This window comes from Lithobates pipiens, unplaced genomic scaffold (assembly GCF_037356315.1).
Source record: "Lithobates pipiens isolate NorthernLeopardFrog02 unplaced genomic scaffold, aLitPip1_a1.2 Scaffold_23, whole genome shotgun sequence".
Classification (NCBI taxonomy): domain Eukaryota; kingdom Metazoa; phylum Chordata; class Amphibia; order Anura; family Ranidae; genus Lithobates; species Lithobates pipiens.
Genome location: NW_027507785.1, coordinates 79,221,457 through 79,247,108, shown reverse-complemented (window position 1 = coordinate 79,247,108; position 25,652 = coordinate 79,221,457). Strand labels below are relative to the sequence as shown.

At 37.4% G+C, this 25,652-nt stretch overlaps 1 protein-coding gene across 23 annotated transcripts in view; it reads left to right on the top strand.

Moving 5' to 3' along the window:
* The window catches only part of CADPS (calcium dependent secretion activator), a 624,105-nt gene that overhangs the window by 531,706 nt on the left and 66,747 nt on the right, over positions 1-25,652 (top strand). For all 23 annotated transcript variants that reach the window (XM_077451917.1, XM_077451920.1, XM_077451911.1 and 20 more), the window contains 3 exons: positions 20,042-20,116; positions 21,496-21,579; positions 22,157-22,189. In XM_077451917.1, coding sequence (XP_077308043.1) covers positions 20,042-20,116; positions 21,496-21,579; positions 22,157-22,189 — 192 coding nt within the window. The remainder of the gene's footprint in view (positions 1-20,041; positions 20,117-21,495; positions 21,580-22,156; positions 22,190-25,652) is intronic.

The window sequence follows — 25,652 nt, the reverse complement described above, 5'->3', positions numbered from 1 at the left end:
TACAAAATAGGGATAGTTTTATAGCATTTTTATTAATAATTTTTTATTATTTATTTTTTTACTAGTAATGGCGGCGATCAGCGATTTTTATTGTGACTGCGACATTGTGGGGGACCCATCGGACATTTTTGACACATTTTTGGGACCATTGTCATTTATACAGTAATCACTGCTATATAAATGCAGTGATTCCTGTGTAAATGACACTGGCAGTGAAGGGGTTAACCAGGGGGTGGCAGTGTAGGGGTTAAGTGTTCCTAGGGGTGTGTTACTAACTGTGGGGGGGTTGGGCTTTCATTAAGTGAACACTGATCTCTGCTCCAATCACATGGAGCAGAGATCAGCGTCACTAGTTGCTAGGCAGAATGGAGAAATGCTGTTTACACGGCATTTCCACCATTCAGCCGTCCCGTGATACGATCGCGGGTATGCCCGCGGCGATCGAGTCCGCGTGTCCTGCGACCGGACTCACGGGGGTCCCGACCAACGCGGGAGCGCACCGCCGCCGGCGCGCTCCCAATGGCAAGGTGGCATTGAAGATTGGACGTACCTGTACGCCAATATGCCTGCCCATGCCATTCTGACGACGTGCATCGGTGTGCGCTGGTCGGGAACCGGTTAAGCAAATATATAAGTAGTTTTAACGCAGTCACTTCACACCTGTTAGGTTATATAAGATGGGCCTGTGCCCAACAGCTACTTGTTTTGTGTCTGCGGTACGGCTGACTTTCTACACTGCTTTTGGACCACCACAGAGGTGATCAAAAGAAAGCTCTATTTGTGGGGAAAAAAGGACGTCAATTTTGTTTGAGTACATCGCATGACCACGCAAGTGTCAGTTGAAGCAACGCAGTGCCGTATCGCAAACAATGGCCTGGTCATTGAGCAGGCAAATCTTCTGGTCTGCAAGTGGTTAAAAGACATTGGGTCTGATTTACTGAAACAAACGAATCAGAGCAGGGAGAAATTATTACAATATGCTTACTTCATGGGCTTGCATTCATGCACATAGTGATTGGTTCCCGTTATCCTAGTTAGCAGATTGTACACTGATGTTCATTGTGTACAGTGCAGTCCTAGTTTGGTCCACTATAAAAGGCACGTCACCATATTTCCAATAAATAAAATATTTAAAATGTGACTGACTCACGCTAAGCAATGCTCAAGCTACGCTGCATGTAGGGAAAAGTCAGCACGTCATTGGAACCTCTACTCTAACCACAATCGTATGGAATCTTGTAAACCGGTTAGTGCTTGCATTTTGTGCATTTGCACAAGAATACCTGCATGTACAGTTCTCAGCACATGGTTCAATGAAATACTATACAGTCTTTTATAGTCTTGCAGATTACAGTACTGTATAAAAAAATTACACACCCCCTTTGTCCCTAGTGGTCTGTCCAGTGCCCTGCATGCACTTTTATATTATAAATAATGTTTTTTCTGCCTGGAATTTGGAGATTGTCCATAGCAACCAAAAAGTGTCCCTTTATGTCAAAAGTGATTTTAGACCAACTAGAAAACAGCGATAATAAATTATAATCACTTGCAGAATTGAGCGATAGCGATTTGTGGGGAAATTCGTCATCAAACACTAAATCTAATGACAGTAACAATTCTGCAAATGAGCAAATTTCTGTGTTTTTGGATTTGATTACATTATTGAATAATTTTTATTATTATTTATTATATTATAAACTTTATCATACCCGGGATGTCTGCTAGACTCTAGTTTGAACAGATTTAAGAGAGTTATTCCTAAGAATTACAGGACTACAATATAAAACGCCAAATTTCCATGCAAAATAATTGTACCGCTTTCAGCACCTAAAACCAGAACTAATCATACCACCAGGGAGGTTAAGCCTCATACACACGATTGGATTTTCCAACGGGAAATGTGTGCTGACATGCTGTTGCCGGAAAATCCGACCGCGTGTATGCTCCATCGGACAGTTGTCAGATTTTCAAATGTTGGATAGCAGGTTTTAAAATTTTCCGTGGACAAATGTCTCGGATTTTCCGAGCGTGTGTACACAAGTCCCTCGGAAAAAAGTCCAAAGTACAAACACGTATGCTCAGAAGCAAGGACGAGCGGTTGGTCTTGTAAACTAGCGTTCGTATTGGAGAATGACCATTTGTGACGTGGCAAAATATGAAATCTCGAAATACAGCGCACAATTCTCTTCTTCTTTAATGGGATAGTAATGAAGCTGCTTTGCTGGGGATACTGATGGAGTTATTGCAAACTCATTTTCAAAGGTTTTTTTTTGTGATATCAAGAATAATATTATATTTTTTTGGGCATGTTACCACAACACCATTATCCCATAGTTTATCCCATCAACTTATGTTGGTGTTCCTTGTCAATTTGCATTGTATTTTTTTAATGTGTTTGTCTACTCCCAAACTGTCATTTGAAGTAAAACACATAGCCAAGTATTATTCTCCACACTTTTTTTTATTGTGCATTAAAAGAAGAAAACAAATAAAATTAGTCATGCTATCTACCAATAGAAATTAACCAAAAAGTGCATTCTATGCATCCAAAAATATAGAAAATATACCAAATCAAATCATTATTCAAACAAAAAAATTATGTCAAAGCAATAACTCCAAGGCCAATAATAAATAACATGTTATCTCCTCCGATTCCGCAACATGTCTGGTTGATGAACGACAGTTCAGAAACGTAATGAAAAGTGTGAAATTAAAAGTGCAGAATGAAAAGTGCAGAATGAAAAGCGCGGATCAACACTATTCTACTAACAAACTTCTACTAACACGAAATTAGCAGAAGGAGCCCAAAGGGTGGCGCTAAACAGCTGAAAAACAACGTAGTACGTCACTAAATTCGTACTTGTTGGCCAACGATTACTTGCCGTTTGTATGCAAGACAGGTTTGGTCCAATGCCCTTCGGACAAAATTACATGGTTTTGTTGGCCAACAATCCGATCGTGTGCACGAGGCTTTACTGTAGTTTTTTTTTTTGCCTCCTTCAAGCTTCCTCCTTGAGCTCCTGAACGTACAAACAACCTTTGGAAAACCCTCTTACTTCCATTTGTTTAGAACAAGCAGTGTTTGTTATCCCCATGATTAAGCTCCGAGGGCATGGTCTGGTTGGAGCCAAGGCTGAGGTTGCCACACTTCACCGATTGAAGGGATTGTTCAGATGTGCAGTGTAACTTTCTGTTACAAGCAGTGTATGTTATTTGCAGTCATGTGCACTGTTCTACGTAGACTACAAATCCCATGGTCCCTAGTCTTTCATCCATGTTGGAAGTGAGCAAGAGGGGGTGGCTACCTTCTTACATACAGTGGGACTGTGGAAAATGAACATAGTCACCCTTTAGCAGAAATTTAGATCACAGCAGCAAAAAATAAAAAAAGGAATATGGAGCTTTGAGGAGGCAATAGAAGGGATTTTTTATAGTTAAAGCAGATCTTCACCCTCAAATGAAAAGTCCCTTCTGTCCACCCCTCCTCCACGCCACTTCCTCCGCGGGTTAAGTCATGTCTCCAGTACATGTCATTTGCCTAGGCGAACGTTGTGTACTGTGTCGGATGTGCCTTCTGGAATATGCACATCACATATCTCAGGATTAGTGTTTCATTCACAGAGGAGAGGGGGGCAGGCCTTGTGGTGCATCACGGAGATGCTTCCTGGCTGAATTCAGAAGAACTGGTGGGCTTCCCGATGATGTCAAACACAAACATGGTGCCGCAGAACCTGAGTGTCAGCTGCTGAGAATAGGGTCTCCACAGGACAACGCTGTATACGTTGGGTGGGCGAGTATCTGAACTGTGGAGAACCTGCCATAGGTGAAGCCAGGGTTAAAAAATAAAGAGGGGGGTGGGAAGGTGAAGATCCACTTTAAGAATGCATACTTGATAGATCATTTTTTATTTTTAACCCAGAGTTAAGGGTCACTTTAACTAATCCTAATAGCACATACACACACTCACACCCATATATACATAGTCCTGAGGGGGTTACCATTGAAGTGAGTGGAGGTATGGAGCACATTTATGGGTACAAGTTGGGATTTTGGGCAGGGACTGTGTGGCATTAGGCAGACCACACAGAAAATATCTCACAATGATGAGATTGCAGATTAGTGTAACCTATAGTAAAGGTGCTGGAATGAAGTGGGGGGAGGCTGGTTTGAAAAGCATAGAAACCCATTCATACCAGAACACAAATTTTTGTGCATTGAGATGAGTTGCTTTGGGCATCCACTTTAAAATAAACGCGCTATTAACAAATCTCATTGCACAAAAGTTAAATCCTGCTGCATTTCTTGGAGCTGTAGAAGTGCGGTATCATAACATGCATGTTGGTGGCTTCCAAAGTGAATATCACTGCAATGTGCTACAGTGCGAATGGTGCATTAGTTAGCATTGTGTTAAAGCCTGTGTTTTAAATATTTGTGCACACTCATTAACATGTGTCTTTAAACAAGTTTTTTTTTTTGTTATGAAAAACAAAGGCAACCTCTGCTGTGGTGGGTTTCCACTGCTGTCTGGGCCAGGGGCGGATTCAGGGTCTAATCTATATCTATCTATATATAAGCTGTAGGGTGGAGAAGAGGGGTGAAGGAGCGTTAGGTTAAGGATAAAGGACACAGCTGTCAGAAGGACTGGTAGGGAATGCACGTTACAAGGAGAGAAAGAGCTGAAGGGGTAAACAAGGTCACCTGAAGTCTGTGTGGTGTTTTACAAAGGATTTTCCTGTGTTCATTCACTTTGTGCATTCGCTGACCTGCAGAGTCAGAATTACTTCCACTTATAGAAATACCCCCACTTTAACAAAGAACCCCACACCAAATGTGCCCCCTTGGCAAATGTGCTATCCCCAAGAGATGATTTAGTTATATACTGTTGGGGTGAGTGCTTTCCAATTAACTAATCGGGAGGTAATAAAGGGTGTCTGGCTAAACAGAGCAAAATTCTCACTTCACCAAAAGACTTACAAGTGAACAGGTAATAAAGATAAGAATAGGCCATAATTTAAGTTAAGGCATAGGGAGAAAAAGAAAGCATTGCAATGTGGACAGTCTACAGATGGTTAAGCAAAACTAACATACCAGAGTTAAATAAAGAAAGCAGTTTTCAATATTGAAATTATGAGCATACCAGAGTTAAATAGAGGCACAAGGAGGGCAGTTTTCAATATTGCAATTATGGCTGGAGTTGCAACAGTAACAGTATAACTGTGGAGGGACAGAGAATACATTTTCAGATGAGACATTCAGATTATGATAAAATAAACAATTATTAGAAATACTGAGAAGGGTGGTGCTGTTTTCAACCTTAATAACAGTGATTATAAAGCTGAGAATTTAAGGCAAATAAAATGATTCCACTACTTACCATATACTAAAAAGTGATTCTACTGCTAGATTTCAAAAATTGTTGATGGATCTTGTGCAGCAGAATGAATATAAGGAGGAGATTGGTAAAAACAAGCTGAATTTTTGGTAGTGTGTCCCCCCATTGTCTTGGTGTTCCATCACTTTCCAAAGGTGCATAAGCCAGATAACAATCCTGAGGGCCGACCTTATGTGATGGAAATGAGGTCACTGTAAGAGGTATGGAGTAGCTACAATTAAGGTCTTTAGGCTGAAATGCATGAGCTACTGTTTCTGTTTGGCAAGAATGTATGTTTCATAAAACATTAGCGAAGGAGGCACTGTGTGCTGTTTTCTGCTTTAGCTTACCATTGTAATACTGTGAAGCAGAATTTAGACTATGCACCATGGTGGATAATTATGGGGAGACGTGAGGTGGAACAATGGCATTTTCATTTAATATCTGTCTGATGGTTGTCCCCTTCTCTGTGGTTTTCTACTAAGGGGTCTTTCAGATGTGGTGTATTGCAATGATCACACCAAAACTAAGGTGGTAGGTTTGGCAATGTCTGGTGAAATGTTTCCCAACCATCATTTCATATTCTGGAGGACAAGGAATATGGTTTATGTGAGGGGTGCCCAACCTTTTGAAGAGCGAGGGCCATCAAAGCGACTCGGTCACGGCCCAAAATAATTGGTAGTGTAATAATAAAGTGTAATGGGCAGATGACAGGTCTTTATCTACACTGCATATGCAGATATGGACACATCCCATGCTACTCTATGGGCCCTTCAATTCAATCTGACGGAAGAGGACAGTTCCCCTTCAGTTTTTTTTTGTTTTGTTTTTTAGCGTATCAGATTCAAGGTAAGCAGGGGTAAATGGACATAGAGGTGAATGGAGGATCCCATTGGATCCTAAGGCTGCTTTCACACTGATGCGCCATGTGCACCTGTGGCTTTCTTGCAGGTTAGCTGCACTTTGCCATAGACTTCTATTATATCCTGCAGGTGTGGTGCACTTTCTGAAAGCGCACCAAACCCGTAGGTAATAACAGAAGTCTATGGCTCAGTGCAGGATTAGTTTAACAGCAGCTTAGTAACCACTGAAGAACAGATATGCCCATATATACACTGATTTCAGTAAAACTGGTTGGGCACCCCCGGTTTATGTCATATTTGAAGTAAAATATGTTCAATATGCAAAGTGTACCACCAGACACCTCCAAACTCAAACATTATTGCTGGGAAACAAAATTGTTCTGCCTCACACCATTCTATTGTGTGCCGGCCTTACTTAACATGGGGGACATGTCCTCGTTTACAGTGGGGAAAATAATTATTTAATCCACTGCAGACTTTGTCAGTTTGCCCACCTACAAAGACATGAAGGGCCCACAATTTTTATCATAGGTGTATTTAAAATGATAGACACAGAATATCATCCAAAAATCCAGAAACAAAAAACACAATACAAATGTTATAAATTGTGTTGCAGTTCAGTTAGTAAAATAAGTATTTGATCCCCAAGCAAAACACAACTTAGTACTTGGTGGAGAAACCCTTGGTAAGCGCAGAGGTAAGACATTTCTTGTAGTTGGTTAACAGGTTTGCACACATCTCAGGAGTGATTTTGGTCCACTTTTCTATACAGATCTTCTCTAAATCATTAAGGTTTTTTGATTGTCGCTTGGCAACTCGAAGTTTCAGCTCCCTCCATAAATTTTCCATAGGATTAAGGTGTGGAAACTAGGCCACTCCCTGTCCTTCTTCTTGAGCCACTCCTTTGTTGCCTTGGCGGTATGTTTTGGTTCATTGTCATGCTGGAAGACCCATCCATGACCCATCTGCAGTCTTCTGGTTGAAGGAAGAAGGTTCTCATCCAAGATTTTACAATACATGGCCCCATCCATTGGCCCCTCAATGTGGCAAAGTCAGTCTGTATCTTTAGCAGGGAAACAGCCTCAAAGCATATTGTATCCACTTCTGTGCTTGACTGTAGGTATGGTGTTCTTAGGGTCATAGTCAGCGTTCTCCATACACATCTTCCTCCATACACAGTGAGTCGAGTTAATGGCAAAGAGCTCAGTTTTGGTCTCATCTGACCACAGCACTTTTGTACAATTCTTCTCTGAATCATTTATATGTTCATTGACAAACTTCAGATGGGCCTGTGCATGTCCCTTTTTGAGGAGAGGTACCTGTGGATATTTAAATTGCAGTTCAGGATCCACCAAGGGCGCTGCAGGATTTCAATCCATGGTGGCTCATTGTGTTACCAATGGTTTGTATGGTGACTGTCGTCCCAAATGCCTTGAGATCCTCCACAAGCCCCTCCTGTGTAGTTCTGATCCCTCATTTCACTTTTCTCATGATCATCCTTACCCAATGAGGCAAAATCTTGCATGGAGCTCCAGACCAAGAGCGATTGATGGTTGTTTTGTATTTATTCCTTTTGCGAATAATCTATCCAACGTTTGTCTCCTTCTCACCAAGCTGCTTGCTGGTGGTCTTGTAGCTCTCTCTAGCCTTGTGCAGTTTACAATCTTTACTCTGATGTTCTTTGCTAGCTCTTTGGTCTTACCCATGATGGTGAGGTTTCAGAGGATGAAAGACTTTCCATGGATAGCTGTCTTTTATACAGAACAAACCTGTGTACCACATGCACACATACTGTAGCCAGTCTGTGGGAGCTAGAATTATTATTGGTTAGTAGGGGACCAAATACTTATTTTACTCACTGAACTGCAACTCAATTTATAACATTTGTATCATGTTTTTTCTGGATTTTTGGTTGATATTCTGTCTCTATCATTTAAAATTCACCAATAACAATTATAGATGCTTCAGTGGGTAAACGTAGAAAATTTGCATGGGATCAAATAATTATTTTCATATTTCATATTTATGTACATTTGATAGTATTGAAGTATTGAAAGGACTTTCCCTCTCCTTAGACTGGCGACATATGCAGGAGACTTTTGTAAAGGGAGGCTCTGTGGATATTTAAATTGCAGTCCAGGATCCCCCAAGGGTTGAATTATATATGAGATTTGAATCTATATTTAAAGTGATAAAGTTTTATATTCCTACAGTGTTATCTTTTTGTTGTTCTTTTTTTTTTGTTACTCTCCCATGATATTATTTGTTTTCCCTTTTTTTCATTTTTAGTGTGCCTTATTTGTTGCAAGACCATAATGGTTTTAATTGTTATGATGTACTTATTGTACCTTGTCTTGCCCCTTGTATGGTGGAAGAGTATTTTAACATTGTTTGGTAAGGAGAAATTAAAGTGGCTGTGTACCCACACATCTAAAAAAAAAAAAGAAAAAACAAACCAAAGCAAAGTCTTAGTGAGCTAGTACATACCGCATACTAGCTCATTATGAAATACCTTAGATCGAAATCCCCGTATTGTATTGTCCATGCCGAGGGAGCTGACATCTTGCCCTCTGCGTTTCTTCCGGGTTCACGTCTCCGACACTGTGAGTGGCTGGAGCCACAATGACGTCACGGCTCCGGCCTGGAGTCTTTTTCCCGGCAACGTCCGGCAGCCTCTGCGGGACCTTCAGTCGGGCATTCAGAGAGCATGCACTGCTGAGGTCAGCGGCTGCATTCAAAGAGAATAGCTCCTAAACCCTATAGGTTTAGGTGATATTAATTTTACCTACAGGTAAGCCTTATAATAGGCTTACCAGTAGGTAAAAATGACAAATTAGGTTATACAACCACTTTAAGGTGTGCGCTCACACTGAGCATGGTTGAACTGAACTATGCCCAATATCCATTGTCCCCCACTCCCCTTCTGGTTCCGCATTGACACAGTGTAATAAAATCTTCCTATGCACATTTACATCATCCAGCCACAGTGATCCCTTCTTCTGTGCTTGGAGATCTATGAAGAGTTATGTCCTCAGGCACAGTTGCATTGACACAGAAGCAAACCATTCTGGACCACAAGTAAACCATGCCCAGAACTATGTCTCATGGTTCCAGGCGCGGTATGCTTAACCATATCCAGTCACAGTTCAGAGCACTCGCTACACAAACAAAGCAGACCAAGTGGTTGAACTAGTCACGGTTAAAATTGCCAGTGTGAATGCACTTGAAGATGTGACTAAGGCCCTTTAGACTGAAACAGGTGAGCTACTCCTAATGTTTGGCCAAGATATGTGTTTAATAATACTTCAGCAGAGGAGGCCAGTATCATTTTTTTTTCATCAGCATTGGAACCGGGCTATTGGCACTTTGAGAGGAAGAGATCATTAATGGCACTTACTTCCCATAATTCATCTGCCCTTGGTGCATTCAGGCATGCAGGCAGAGGGGTGTGCTTAGCTGGGAAAATCCCTCCTCCCCCATGAAGACTCCTGGGATGTATGACATCATTTGCCTAAGCATGGAAAGCAGGAAGTAGGTGATGAAATGTGAAAAAAGGTTTAAACAAGCAAGTATGATATATTTTCCTATCTATTTACTAATGCTAGCACCATAAGGTTCAAAAACAGTTAGTGTTGATTAAGAGAGTGAAGCTCCACTTTATTAAGAAAGCTTCTGTTTTTACACAGCTAGACTAAAGACACATTTTATAAAATTATCATAGTAATCAAGTGCATACGCATTTGTTATATTCGTATAAATTAAAAGACGTGAATATAACTCTTACAAAATTACTTTTGTTAGCGTGCTGTAATTTAAATGATGACAACAGATTGTTTAATACCACCCACAAGACGGAAAATTAATTTTGCATTTGTTGGAATATAATTTGCATCTTATTATATCTTATGATTGGAATGTCTGGATTCTCAATGAAAAATAGAAAACTTTTAGTAACTAAGTTCCTTTCAATTATTAAGCTCTATTTAGTGTAAGTATACCTATTTTAATGATGCACATATCAAGCAGACGGTTTAGGGATTGTTTTCTAATGAGCCAGCTATGGGATGATACATTTTCATGACCTGCCAGCTGAATGAGGCAGAACCTCAATGTCCTTTCTTCAGTAACTTAAGTAAATATGTGCCTATACTATAGACATTAAACTTTGCATATATTTATAACAAGCTGTAAAATAGCTTTACAACAAGTCATTACTGACCTTTGTGGCTCCGCTGTAGACACTATAGAGTAATCTATCCTCAAAATTTATAAGAGCCAGTAAATAATTTTTTTAAATTCTTTATTTGTATAGGGAAAGCAACATTGTCATGTCTCCAAGAGATTACAGAATTAGAAATGTGTGCATACAGTGGTGTTTAACATAGTGAAAGATGTGAACATATCGCATGTGTACATTACAATAGATGTAGAAATCTGGATTTATGAAGCCGTTCTATGCATTATACTGCTAACAGTTCCCTGAATTTTTTCAGCTTTTACTAGAGAATGAAAAGACGGGAGGGTGCAAAGGAAAAAAAAAGTGTGTGCATTGGGGGTAACAGAAAAGAGAATAAGGGATCAAGGCGGGGAGGGGGGGGGGGGGGGGTGGAGAAGGTACCTGGGCATAGGAAGGGAAGGGGAGTCAGACTCCAGATGGCAAGACAAAGAGGTAGGGGCAGAAAATGACCCCTGTGAAGCTGGAAACGACTGTTCTTTATAGAAAAAAATAAAGGGTCCAAATCTTCCAATATTTCTCACTCTGGTCCTTCATTAACGTTGTAAGGTCTTCCATTTCTTGAATTTCTGTGATTCTAGCCAGCCAATCAGATTTATTTGGGGTAACTGTGCTCTTCCAAAGTGCTGGTATAAAAGCCTTTGCAGACATTAGGAGATGTTTCAACAGGGAATTTTTGTACCTTTTATTAGATAAAGGTGTATTATGGAGTAGATATGCCATCCCGAGTCCTCCCAAGGGGAATTTTAACTGTATATTCAACTTGTCTGAAAGTTCGCTGAACTTTGGGCAATCTGTTATGAATGTATAATGTTCTAGACACTTTCTAATACAGTTAAAGCTATGCAAGCACCATAACTGATTTTGGTCAGTTTCAGAAATGATCTTTCTTACCTTTTCTATGAGATTACAAAAGTTTTGTCATGTGACCATGCATCTCTTTTTCCTGATAGTGGGGGGGGGGGGGGGGGGAATGGTTCAGTACAGTGCCTTGTACCTCTGAATGACCAGCCAAATAATGAAAGCTGATCACACATAAACAGATCAGCATCTGTGCTTTGTGTAGTAAGTTTAGAACAAGGAAGAAAGGTAACTAGCAGGATCAACCAGGTACTCGAGATAAAAGAAGTACATAAAAATGACAGAGACTATGCTTTATAAAAATACACTTTTGTGAACATACACATAGAAAAGCCAAAAGTCGGTTCATGTATTTACTCACATCCAGCCAAGTTAACATTTAATATACACAGTATTTTATTTCTTATCTAAAACTTATAGATACATCTATAAACAAATATTCCCAGTTGCTAATGGAGATTACTCATAAACTCCTCATAAGGCAAAATAAGGTAATGTACACCTAAATTATAAGCAAACTGAGCCTTAAAAGCAGGCAGACCTCACATGCAGAAGCACATACCAAAACCCCTGAGGTTTTCTTGGATATGTGGCTAGGTGCTAGGTCTAACCTGTTATCCATATGCTCATGCTTACAGGCTCATTCCTGTCTCTGCCTGATTCCTGGGTTTTGACCTTTGACTTGGCAACCTACCCACTCTGATCCTCAACCTTCAGCTCTTATTTTTTTTGAGCACTACCCCTGCAGGAGCCACTTGGTAATTTGGGTTCTTTGTTTGGTGCCGTGACTCCAAAAACAACCTTAGCCCCTCTGACACACCTAGTTGAATAAAAGTTACTGCAAGCACTAATAGAAACATGAGTATAGATACCTTTAACTCGGCTGAGAATTAGCACCAGGAAATAGACACAACACAGCTTGTGGTAAAATAAACTTAATGTATTGGTATGGGTTAAGATAAATGCCTAAGCTTTAAAAAATTGCTATTTGTTTTAATTTTTCTTTTTGGTATGCTAAATCTTATGCCCCGTACACACGATGAGACATTCCGACAACAAAACTTTGGGATTTGGTTCAAAGGTTGATGGCTCCAAATTGTCTTGCATGCACATGGTCACACAAATGTTGGCCAACAATTATGAACGTGGTGACATACAAGACATATGACAAGCCAATAAAAAGGAAGTTCAATAGCCAGTGCGCAACCCTTTGGGCTCCTTCTGCTTGATTACGAGCATGCGTGAACTTTTGTGCGACAGACTTGTGTACAGTAAAGTTTTGTTGGAGGAAAATTTGAGAACCTGCTAGCCAACATTTGTTGGCGGAAAATCCGACAACAAATGTTCGATGGAGCAAACACATGGTTAGACTTTCAGCCAACAAGCTCACATACAACATTTCCGTCGGGAAGTCTGATCGTGTGTACGCGGCATAACACTATTTGTTATGCCAAATTAGTATTATAGTTATACAGGACTGACATAGCACCAACAGGAATAAACAGCTTAAGAAATAACTAGAGTAGCCACGGAACTCCAGAGCATGGGAGAGGCTTTGGAATAGTCCTGGGGACAAGCATATGAGGAGATGAGTAGGGAGGGAGAGAGCAAGAGGTCCTGGGAGGAGCTAAGAGGCGTAATTTCAAAACTAGGTTGGCAATGCAGCTTGGGGCAGAGTTGTTGATGGCTTTGTAAGTTGTTATTAGATTTTTGAAATTCATTCGTAGGGCGTAAGCGTAAGTCAGTGGAGGGATTTCAGAGAAAGGTTGTGGATATTGAGCAGTTGGTATGTTGGATGAGTTTCACAGCAGCAATATTAAGTGACTAGGGGATAGTATATTTGGAATAGTGGTTCTCAACCATTGGGTCATGGCCCAGTACAAGGCCACAGTCATTCCCCTTCTGTGCCCTGGTTTCCTGTCTCACTCTGACAGCTAGACATTAACTGTTGGAGCAGATTGGGCTGTGGAGTGTTCTGTCTGGCTCCTGGAATGGGAATAGAGATGCGGGAGTCTGTCTTGCCAGCTCTGCCTGTCCTGGGTCCCTCACAGTTCAAGCAATGAACACCAGGCTCTACTATTACAGAGCTGCAGCCAGAGCTGGCTGGAAGGAGCCTTGCAACTTTGCCCTTAATAAAGGGGAAAATGGAAGTGCATAACAGTGCAGATCTCAGTGTATATGCTGATGATGTATGTTTTCACTGCTGTCTGGCAGGCTCAGTATTGTCCTAGTGATTGCTCTTCATTAAAACCCAGTTTGAAATTGATTGAAATTGTTACATATTTGTATCCATTCTGATTGGTGTGTGCATTCATGTGACAAGTAACTGCTCCTGGGACTTAATGTTCTATTAAAAATGTGAATAAGCAGAGAACTGGAGTTGTGGCTAATTGTATCAGATTTTACAGGTTTTTTTTCTGGGGGAACATTAAACAAGAATTCAGTAGGTTGCTGTGGGCTACAACTACAATTATTTCCTATTTTTCTTTTCAGTTGTAATGGATCAGCCCTGTAGCATCTTATGGTAAAACTTTATGATTTAAAGACCAAACTTGTTTTTGTTTGTTATATATAGAGTAGGAAAGGTTTAGAAGGGGTATCTATAACTATATATCTATATAGGTCAAATCATGATCCGCCCGATAATCATGGCCATCATCATGGAAGGTTTTGGATAAAATTACATGATGTCCCTAAGGTTGAGAAGTATTAGAAGTAGGCCAATGGAGAGGGAGTTTTAATAGTAGAGGCAAGAGAGAGTAAGGTGGTGTTATTGGTTAAAAAGAAACTGGAAATGTTATGGAGGTGGCAAGTTTTAGATTGATTGATTTGATTTGGGTCTGAAAAAAGAGGTCAGGGTCCAGGATTAAACCTGGATACTGTTGTATTATTGAGCTTGACAGAAAAAACAGGGTAGAGGGCATTGAGGGAAGAAATATGAGCTTGGGTTTAGAAAGATTTAATTTTAGGAAGTGGTGTGTCATTCATACTGATATGTCTGTTAGTAAATTAGTGATGCTCGAGGCGACTGAAGGAATGAGGTGAGGAGTAGAGAGATATAATTCAAAAAAATTGTTTCTGATTGCTTTACACTAATCAACACTCTTGCCACATTTGAAAGGCAAAACTCTCCTTTATAAAGCTAACTGGTGCACAATTGGTATACATTTTGTTCTATGGTCAATCTTTACAGCACATGATCAAGACTCAGTTATCTGATGAAGTATACTGCTTAGAGTAAAATATTGCTTACTGTGCCCATACAATCAAACATATAGCTTGTAAACTTTTCAAATAATTTAGCTATGTTTAAATAGTTTATTTTACACACGTTATCTAAGAATTAATTTTAAATTGCATATAAAAGTGGTATTGAATATGGTTACTTCATAGGTTAATTCACATTAAAATGTTTTATGTTTTTTTTCTTTCATACAGCATAAAACTTCCAAAAATTTGTATTTCAATCAATTTAAGAAAAGCTTTGGCTAATATATATGATTAGTTAAATGAAGGTTATTTATAGAACTGTAGATACACTAAAATACCCAACTGTTCTACAATAATTCCAAATAAATACACAATGGAAAAATATATATAATTAGTTGTTTAATTTATTTTGATCATCGTAATTTTTATATCAATTTAAAGCAGTTGAGTTGGATTCAGGCTCTTATCACAAATGCTTTCTGTCCGAAGAAATCCATTGATGCTTTCTGTTTGTGCTCTGTTGTGTAGATGGAACATTTTGCATTTCTGGTCATAACAATAATAACAGATACATAATTACACAAACAAGCAAAGATCAATTAATTTCCTCTTACCACGTTAAAAATCTAGCCAAGTCAGATTGCCTTTGAGACAGAAATAAATGTCTGCTGCATTTTTTTTTTTTTTTTTTATAGCACGCAAACAAATTCTAGGAGAAAGGTTTTAATTGAAAATCAACTGCATGATATGCCTGTCAATACATTTCACACTGTATTATTTTGCACAAATCTAGTCATTATCATTTTGCTAAAACCCATAATTTATCAACTATAAGTTAACAGCCAAGCTCACTGTTAGACCTGCGGTTCTAGACGGTAGTGAACTGTAGACAGTTCTGAGATATCTGCCTGGAGCTTTGGAATTTTCTGTAGGGTCTGTTTTGCGACTGTTCATTGCCGAATTAAACTCCCTCTAAACGTCTCTTCTTGCCTTGGTTCATATGGCGTCCAAGCAGCCAGTAACAAACACACTGTAATACCACCTGTTGTTTGCATTATTATAATTATTTCAAATCTGAATTTCCTAATTATTGTGTTTTTCATGAATATATTATTGCCATTTTTTACACCACAATTATCCATGACAGGTTGTTTGATGGAAAATAAAAATAAACTTTTCATATGTACATATCATAGGAAGTGAGAATTATGCATTACTAGTTAATTAATGCCTTGTGTCGGTCAGCCAGTTCCCTCCCATACAGAATTCTTTTGTTTTATCTCTCTCTATTATATGAATCTGTATTCCGTTGTTGCATTTCTCTTACAATCTCTCTATCGCAATAGTTAATGAAGTATGAGTCAATAAAATGCTTGAGTTGCCATCTGGCAAATGTGTTACATGTCCGGCCTGTGAAAATCTGATTTTGGCCCAAAGTTGTTTGCAGACCAAGACATAAATGTTGTAAGAAAACCAGACGTGTGTGTGTGTGTGTGTGTGTGTGTGTGTGTGTGTGTGTGTGTGTGTGTGTGTGTGTGTGTGTGTGTGTGTGTGTGTGTGTGTGTGTGTGTGTGTGTGTGTGTGTGTGTGTGTGTGTGTGTGTGTGTGTGTGTGTGTGTGTGTGTGTGTGTGTGTGTGTGTGTTTTAATGTTTCCTGGACTCCCCCACAGACTCAAAGTGATACAAAATAAGCTGGATGAGCTTTGCATTTTAGCAAGATATCATTGATACCAATAGTGTAAATGCAAACTCAGATATATTTACATAGCTAACCATATGTATTCAGCCTTATTCTAACATTTTCAATGATGGTCAAAAAATTAAAGAGACACTGTCACTATGCTCATGCCGGGCAAATTCTTGACTTTTCCTAATGAAGGGGGCCCATGGGCCTTTTTGTATGTAGGACAAATAGATCACTAATAGGTGGCAAAGTGCTAAACCTCATTATTTTTACGTGCTGTTAAGGAGGCCTAATATAGACCAATCAATCTTTTACACCAAAATAAACTAAAATATAAATTTTGCTAGTTATGTCCAAATCACAGTGGCATATTAAGTTATTTAAAAAAAAAACTCCATAAGTATAAATCTGTGAATTACACTTACCTTTGTGGTTGCCATCCAGAGATATCATACTTTAAGATTAGACCCCCAGCCTGTTTCAGTGGCATTTTCTCCTACTTTGTTCAGCAGAACATTCCCATTGATGTCCATAAGGTCAACTAATTAAATATGCACTCCATTGAACAAAACTTAAGTAATAGATGCATATTGCCAGGAGTTGAATTTTACAGCAGCAGATATCTGTGTTTCAGCAATGATGGTAAGTTTAATTCACAGCTTTATCTCCTGCTATCAGTTTTGATTGTAATACGCATTAATCCATTATCGCATGGGATCAATTGCAGCCCTACAGTATATCATAAAAATCCCCCCCAAAAAAGTGGCAATGTGCTACAAATACAGCTGGAACTTAAATTGTCAGAAACGTCACTTGTATGTAGCCTTCCTGGCAGTATGATTATGTCACATTTTTTTTATCTCAAAGCGGTACATTGTTTTGAAATTTGGTGTTCTATATTGTAGCCCTGTAATTCTTAGTAATAACACACTTAAATCTGTCCAAACAAGAGTCTAGTAGACATCCCTTGTATGATAAAGTTTGAAACACAAAAATATTAAATTACAATATAATAACTAACTTTAAATAATTATAAAAAATAATAATTAAATAATAATAAAATGATTTTCCCCATGATTTACTACTGCTTAATCCTGCAAGTGTTCTAATTTACAATTGCTGTTTTCTAGCTGGTCTAAAACCGCTTTTGATGTAAAGGGACACTTTTGCCATGGACAATCTCAAGTTTTCAGGCAGACAGAACAGTATAGATAATATAAAACTGCATACAGAGCACTGGACAAAGCATTAGGGACAAATGGGAAGTGAAATGATTTGATACAGTAATGTAATCTGTAAGATTAAAGTGTACTGTATCTGTTATATTTTTCGTACTTTTTGAATTTGCCACTGGGCTCTTCCCCCATGTGTTGTGACACTCGCAGGGAATGAAGCCCGCCACACAGAGACATCGGACGGAGGACACAGCCTGCGGACACAGCGGGGGGACATCGCAGGATCCTGGGGACAAGGTAAGTAACCTGGACCAGGATCCTGAGATGCAATCCCGAGTGTGGCTCGGGGTCACCGCTAATGGTACTGAAATTTAACCCTGAGCCACAGTCGGGATTAGCTCCAGGGAGGTTAAAGCCATTTTAGAAGGGTTAGAACCTTTCTCAGGGTCTATCACTGTCCTTCCTTGAAAGATTCACTTTCTCTGTCATAGTTGCCACTAGGATTGTAAGTGAGGTCAAACCCACAATTTTAAGATGTCAGCAGGACAGAAATATAGGTAAAATCTTCCAATGGGGACATGTTCTGCTCTGGTGTTCTGTCAACAACTGTCTAAGAAATTATTTCCCTCACTTCCCGTTGTGTGTCTGTAGGACAAGAAATTAAAATGGAACTTCACTTACTACAGAAAGTTTCTCTCTTCCTCCTCCTCCCCTGCTCTGCCATTAATGTTAACTTTTTTCCGGGAGTACCTAGTTATATGACATGTACCCATTCCCACTTGGTCTCGGATTGCCTAGGTCAGTGATGGTGAACCTTGGCACCCCATATGCTTTGGGACTACATTACCCATGATGCTCAACTACACTGCAGAGTTCTTGAGGATCATTGGAAATGTAGTTCCAAAACATCTGGGGTGCCAAGGTTTGCCATCATTGGCCTAGGTGAGCCAAGCAGAAGTTTGTTCTAACCCACCTCACTGCTCGCAACCTCCTGGGACATGTCACAGGTTTTAGGAGGTTGCGTGACCATTCATAGAGTACAGCGTGGCTCTCACATGTACAGTGGGGAGTTGGCAATAAAGCTGAGTCACAGCTGGTTTCCAACAGTCAACATGGCGGTGCTTGGGACACGAAGACTGGCGAAGAACCAGCCTGGCTGAGAGCAGTGCTGGATTCTTGAGCTGATACGTGTCTTTTAATTAAAAGGGCAATCTCCCCAGTGATGCACAGATGACAAAAAGTTGACATGGATCCCAACCACAACTCTATCCAAAATAAAAAAAACAACAATTTTTGCTTATATATATTTTAAAAACTGAAAACAACAGACCAACTTTTTGACAATGATACTATTGTTTATTATGACATTCTGCTAATGTAAGCAGCACACAATGCAAACGGATATTTTGTGGTTCATTTACTAAAATAGTCAAATATAGTCTTTGCAAGGGAATTTTCACTTTGCAAACAAGTTTTCCCCTAGTTAAGTAATAAGCTGTGAACCTCTGCTGACTCCCATCATCCAATCATGTGCAAGCAAAAATACTGTTTTTATTCTTTGTATATTTTTGGATATTCTTTTCAAAGTGAATTTTCACCACATTCACTCAGCTAAGGGAAAGTCCCCCTGCAAAGTAAACGGCCTATTTACCTTTAGTAAACCACACGCTTTGCGTCTGTGGTACAAACATGACCAAATGTTTTCTAGCCATTTCTGTTGCCTTGTTCTTTTACGCACACACTCAACTGTACAAATATTTCCTTCTAGTATGATAGAAGGATCAAAGGATTGTGAAAATGATAATAAAACTGACATTTTTATATCACTTAATAGAAATGTGGGAAATTTTGAAATGCCCAATTAGCTTTAAGGAAGTTTTTTTTTTTTTTTTAAAATAGACTCCTCTAATCCAGATAGCATGTCTGAAGCCAACACATTTTTGAGGGCCAGATGAAAAAAAATCCTCTCTGGATTTATGGCCTCAAAAATGTCCTCACCCAAATCTGCATTTCCATTTATTTCCCTCCTGTTATGTTTTCATTTCTTCAATCATTTTTGTTTTACCTTCATTGATTTCTGTTTCATGTCTCCTGCACCTTTCTCATTATTTCTGTTCCCATCCATCCGAAAGTTTGCTAAACAGTGGGTAAGTGTGTCTAACATTTTCAACTGAAATGTCACCCCCTCACTCCTTAATGTATAATTAGCATTTATTTTAGTTTTTTTCATCCCTTCTGTCAACATCCGCTTTGTTTTGACTTAATTAGCATTTTAAACAGACATTAATGCAAACAAGTGAAAATGAATGTTCAGATATATTTTAATTACCTCTTCCTTTAAATATTGTATTTTTTAGTGCATAGTGTAAAGGAAGAAATTTTATGCAAAAAAATTTGACTTATAAAAATTCATAACATGTTCTTCCTTTTTTTTTCCTTTGAATGAGTTATTATTCAATGTTACTATGTATGAGGTCTACAAAAAGCATAGTCTGGTTAATTAACAGTTTATTTTCACAGCTGATACTTTTAAAATTAAAAAGTAAGATTGGAATTTTGTAGACCCAAAAAAGACTGATTATTCCGGTGTCATTGTTTATTCAGTGTTTTAATATTTTGCCTTTTTACTGTCTCCCTTTTTAGCACCAGTACCATTCAAAAATTGATGAGCTAATTGAAGAAACAGTTAAAGAAATGATAACACTTTTAGTTGCAAAGGTAAGTTTTATTTCAGGTACTACAAACTGTGTTAAACATTTATGAGTGAGCCACTGAATAATGTACTTCCTATTGGCCTAGCAGTAGAAAAAAAAAAAAGTTTTTGAGAAAAAAAAATATTATTTAATTGCATATAATTGGGCTGCTGTAATAGGTTATATATACATATCATTTTAACGGGTGTACTACAGAGACAAAAATGGTAAGGCAGATTTGCTAAAAGAGTTGTGAATCTTGAGTGAATATTCACATTAATTATCCAGTCGTGTGATAAGCAAATTTCTGTTCACTTTGAATATCCAATCACAGGCAGATTAATAAACTAACTAAACATGAATTTGCTTGTCACATGATTAGATAACTGAAGTGAATATTCACTAAACTTATTGATTGAAGATATGCAACTCCTTTAGTAAATCAGCCACAATCTTTAATCTGAATCAAACATGTTATTGTTATACCACAAAAGTACAATATCTGGAAAATGTCTACTATACCATGCTGTACTCTGTTTAAGGTACAGAGGTAAGCTTTTTTTTTTTTTTTTTTTTTTTTTTTAGTGCAGCCCACTAGGAAATCAGAAAGTTGCAGTGGACTTTGGATTTTCAATTCAGAGGGAAAGTGATTTCCCAAAATATTGAATGCACCTACAAAACCTTTATATTTATGTATATGTAGCTATTGAGGGTCATACTACCATTAACAGTATGTGCACTTGTGCCCCTGTTTCCTATAAGAAGGAATAGGCTTCAATTACATTATACCCGTTTTAATTAAAAGTTTGCAACCTTCTCTACTGATCCTCATAATTTATGCAACAACAGTTATATATTAGATTATGGCTTTAGTCTACTGTTCTAATAGGCCACTTTACAATATTCTAGTAGACATTAAGAATTCTGATAAATGTTGAATAACTGATACAGCAACAAAAATTACATAAATACACATTTTGGATAATTATATTTGGGCCTCTTTGTCATGTAATATATCTGTCTGTCTTGACACACAGTAAAACATCAGTGTTGGTAAATATTCGATAATGTAGAATTATCTACTGATATGAAGAACACTAAGGATATTTAAGTGTATGCTGTGACCAAACACATAAAACTTTATATAACACACTAGGCCCAATTAAACAATCAACGTGTTCTTGGATTGTGAAAATAATCAGAGTACTTAAAGTACATCCATACACACAGGTGGTAAAAATAAAATCCATGCAGTTTTTGCCATTGGTGGCTAAGGAACCAAGGACTCCGCTGCTGCATAGCAATTTTGCTTATCATTTAACCATAATGTTGTGTAACCAGTTGTTTGATACTATGGCTGTAATTGTAATCGAGTTAACACATGTATTTTTTTGTCCCCATTAGTTTGTGACTATTTTAGAAGGAGTACTGTCCAAACTTTCCAGATATGATGAAGGAACCTTATTTTCTTCATTTTTATCATTTACTGTAAGTGAATCCAGTCAATATGTTTTTCTGTTGCTATATTGCACATAGGATAGTAATACTGTGCTATCTAGGTTTTATTTAAAGCTTTGAAACAAATTATATCAAAGTAGGTTCAAAATAAGTTTAAATCTACAAAGTACTGACTCCAATGTCTTTTGTCTAATATGCAATGTACAGCAAATGTCTTTGTCCAAATCTGTACATCGTATATTTTCAGTCGTAGAAAATGTAGGTATTGTCCACAGTAGAGCATGTATTCTTGGATAATGGTGTGTAACAAAATACAGTTTCTCTCACACATTTTCCTGAAACAATAGCTAATTTGTTTTTGAACTTCATCAATAGAAAGCAACTCATTGGAAGCCATATATTCAGCCATCACTTGAGAAGGTCTCACTTTTAGAAGCAAAACTATGAATGTGAAAGGCAGACTTTTATTGTTATGCATTTATTTATTTTTTCTGTTTAGAAATTTAACTTTTTGTTGCAATAGGTTAAATTCATAATGCCTTGTTAGTGCATCTCTTTCTCTAATTTTTAGAGATAGATTTAAAAAAAATGTCTTTATTCCTTTAAGGTCAAAGCAGCTTCCAAGTATGTGGATGTTCCAGTAAGTATAATTTAATGTTAATATTTTACATGTAATGATACTTTCTGCCATGGAGGGCCTTCAAATTATTTCACTCTTTTTTTTTTTTTGTTTCGAGTTATGTGTTACATGCTGTAGAATTCAGTATTTCCGTACGTCAGCTATATGTTTTTTCTAGTATGCTTTTTCACTGCTGTTCTTAGAATACATATTGGATAACTGTGAAGAAATTTGCGACATGTTCAGTCTATATGCAATATTTTAAGAGATTCCTGTTATAGGAGAACAGTGCAGTTAGGTATATGAATTAAATAATTGAAAAAAATATATTTTACAAAAAAATGGCATTATATCCATTTTGACAGAAGTAAATGCTTATACCAGTATTATGAGAGCTACATGGCTTATTAATGAAATAGGCTCTCACAGTTTATAAATAAGACACTTAAACTTGGCGAGAAATTTGCATTTAAATTGAGGTTAAGCACATGAATATTGACTGTAAGATTTAAATGTAATGGTTAGCTTTCAGAAAAGTACAATACTTAAAGAAAATTCATTATTTAAACTGCTGTACTCCTGCAATGACTTCTAGCTTGAACAATTAGGCACTTGTCTAAAGATCCTACTAAATCCTCCTATCTAGAGCATGATAGAGTATGACAATTATTTTGCAAAACCTTAAAAAAAAATACTCTTTTAGTCAATACAATTGCCACAGCATTTCCATGTGCATAAAACATATGTATGGCTATAGATATTGGGTTATTTAATCATGCTTGCTAGTTTTATCAGCAGACCTATTTGTAAGTGCAGCAATGCTCGGTAATTATTTTAAGTAGCTAATAATGATTCCTGTAACCAATGTGCAGAAGAGACATTTACTGTATTTACTAACGTGTTAAATATTGTAGAAAATTTTCTATTTAATGTACGCTATTGATAATGGTTATGTGAATGCATGTCATACCTGTTTACTTATTAAACATTTTTAAGCATTCATTTAAAAGCTAAATAAAGCACAGTAATGTTTCCTATTCTCACAAACAGAGTTTTAGTATTTAAGCATTACTTTAATGTCAATTGGCAACTAATATAATTTTGAGTTTTTAATGGCTACTTATTCAAAAATAGTATCACAGCTGAATTTTTAACATTGCTGTGTATGATAGAATCATTTCAGATGCATGACAAGTTATGTATATTTTGTATAATTTAAACTTCAGGTTGTTTTTTTTTATAGGAATTAACTTTTAATGAATACATTTATGAAGAATCTTAAAATGTTTTACAGGTTATATGCTCAGTAATTTTTACAGTTCCATGAATTACAAAAAAGACCCAACAAATGATCAGAAAAAAACATGAATTTTAATTATATGTATCTAATGCAATGCTAAACCCAGTGAATTGCTACTACAGTCTAACTGTGTTTACAGAGTTGTGCATTGCGGCATAAACTGTGTAGTCTCCATAAACCCCAAAATAATTTTCTAATTTGTTTCATAATTCATTTTACATTTTGCAGCAACCAGCAGTTCAATCATTATTATTTTTAGAGACTTTACTTTTTTTTGTTTTTGTTTTTGCTGCTTAACAGACCTGCCACACTACAGTTGAGCCACAAAGCTTATATCTTGCGGGTATCAATGAGTTAATAGAATAGGATATATGACAGACTGAATCACAGTCACCTAGATTGAATTTCGAAGGTATTTTCCTTAATTAGCAAAGCTGATATAAAACACTGTAATTTACCAGTCTATTGTTTTGCAGAATTTGGTTCTTGAAATCTTAGAAATTCTGAGAACCTGACATAAAAAGGGGAAAGACTATCTATTAAAGGGAACTGTCAATTACCCTTGTTTGTTCCAAAATAATTACTGCCATGAAGCTGCCTTTTAACTTGAAAAAAAAAATTCACTTGTAGGTGTATAACATAACAGTTGGATAATACTGGGGAACTGAGGTGGAAACTATTATAGACAATAACTCTAAAGGCACACAAAGCTTTATTTACAAATCGTGGTGTGGCTGCTGCCGTGAGACATTCTGGCCTATTCAATTCAGTTGTTATGGCTTTATTTTGAAGTTCATAGACTTGTTAGCAGTAAACAATCACAGTGCGCTATTTTTTTTATTTTTAGATTGCAATGAGCATTAAATAAATATATGATATCTAAATCTAAATAGATAGATGGATAGATAGATAGATATAGATATATATTTCTCCCTAAATGATTACAAATTGTTACAAATATTAAATAAATTATTATGTGTTCCTATATAAATAGAGTACAATAGACACACAAAAAAAAATACAAAGGACAACCTCTATAATAATATCATTGTATTTTTGTATTTTTGTTTTAAATTAATACCTTGTCAATGCTTCAGCAAGTTTTAGGAGATGTTGCCACATTCTCAGGGGCCACACGTTGCCCTCTTTCGCCTGATAATTGTTTGCTTTGTGTAAAAAAAAATGTTAAATTACAGTCCTATTGCTCCCCAAACGCTCTTAATTTTCACCCTGGAAATTACACTAGAGTGTTAACTAACTTCAATTTACAGGGTCTGACAAACTCATATTACAGAAATTTGATGGCTTGAGATCAAAGGTAAAAAAAACAGTTATGAAGAGATCTATTATTTGTCAGCAAACATACTTTATCTCGGGAATGAAAAGGTATTTACTGCAGTTTATATGAGTAATGTCAGGAAATTTTAATGAGTTTCTACTGAAAAGCAGCCCTTTTAACTATAGTTTTTTCTTAACGGACTCTGAGTTGCTAGCTGTTGTTCATGACATATACGATGAGCAATTTGCAGTCTGTAGCTTGGTGCTAGCAAAATAGAATGAGAGGCCTGTGCTTTGGTGCAAAAAACTATTTAAAAAAAATCATGTACTCCTACATGTAGACATTTAGAGAATGATACAGTATATTTGGAGATGATGAGGCTGATTTCCTAAGGCAGTTGAGAATCTTCACTCAAAAATTGTATGAACATTCACTTCAACATTCCAGTCATGTAAAAAGCAAAGTCCTGTTCACTTGAAATGCCAAATCATGTGCATATGCTTTTTATATGTTTGGATAATTGACGTGAATATTTAGACTCCTCTCGTTCCACCATTTACCCATACCCAGTTTCCTAACAAAATAGCCCAAACTAGAAAGCATGGTTTTCTACATACAGAGAATACCTATCTCCATAATGAGTTGTAAAGGATGCAGTTAATGGAATTTTCAACCAGTGTATGGTAGTATAAAAAAAAGAAAAAATATACACCTTCAATGGTCCTCATACCGTTCAGATGCAGAATCTTTTTAAAAAAGTTAGCACGTTATTGTATTGTTTCTAATGTAGTGGGAAAAAAGCCTGGCTATTGTTTTTTTGTATTTGATACTTTAACCCCTTCCTGCCCAACCCCATCATCCCCTTAAATGTGACTTTAAGCCCCGGGGTGGGATAAACTTCCTGA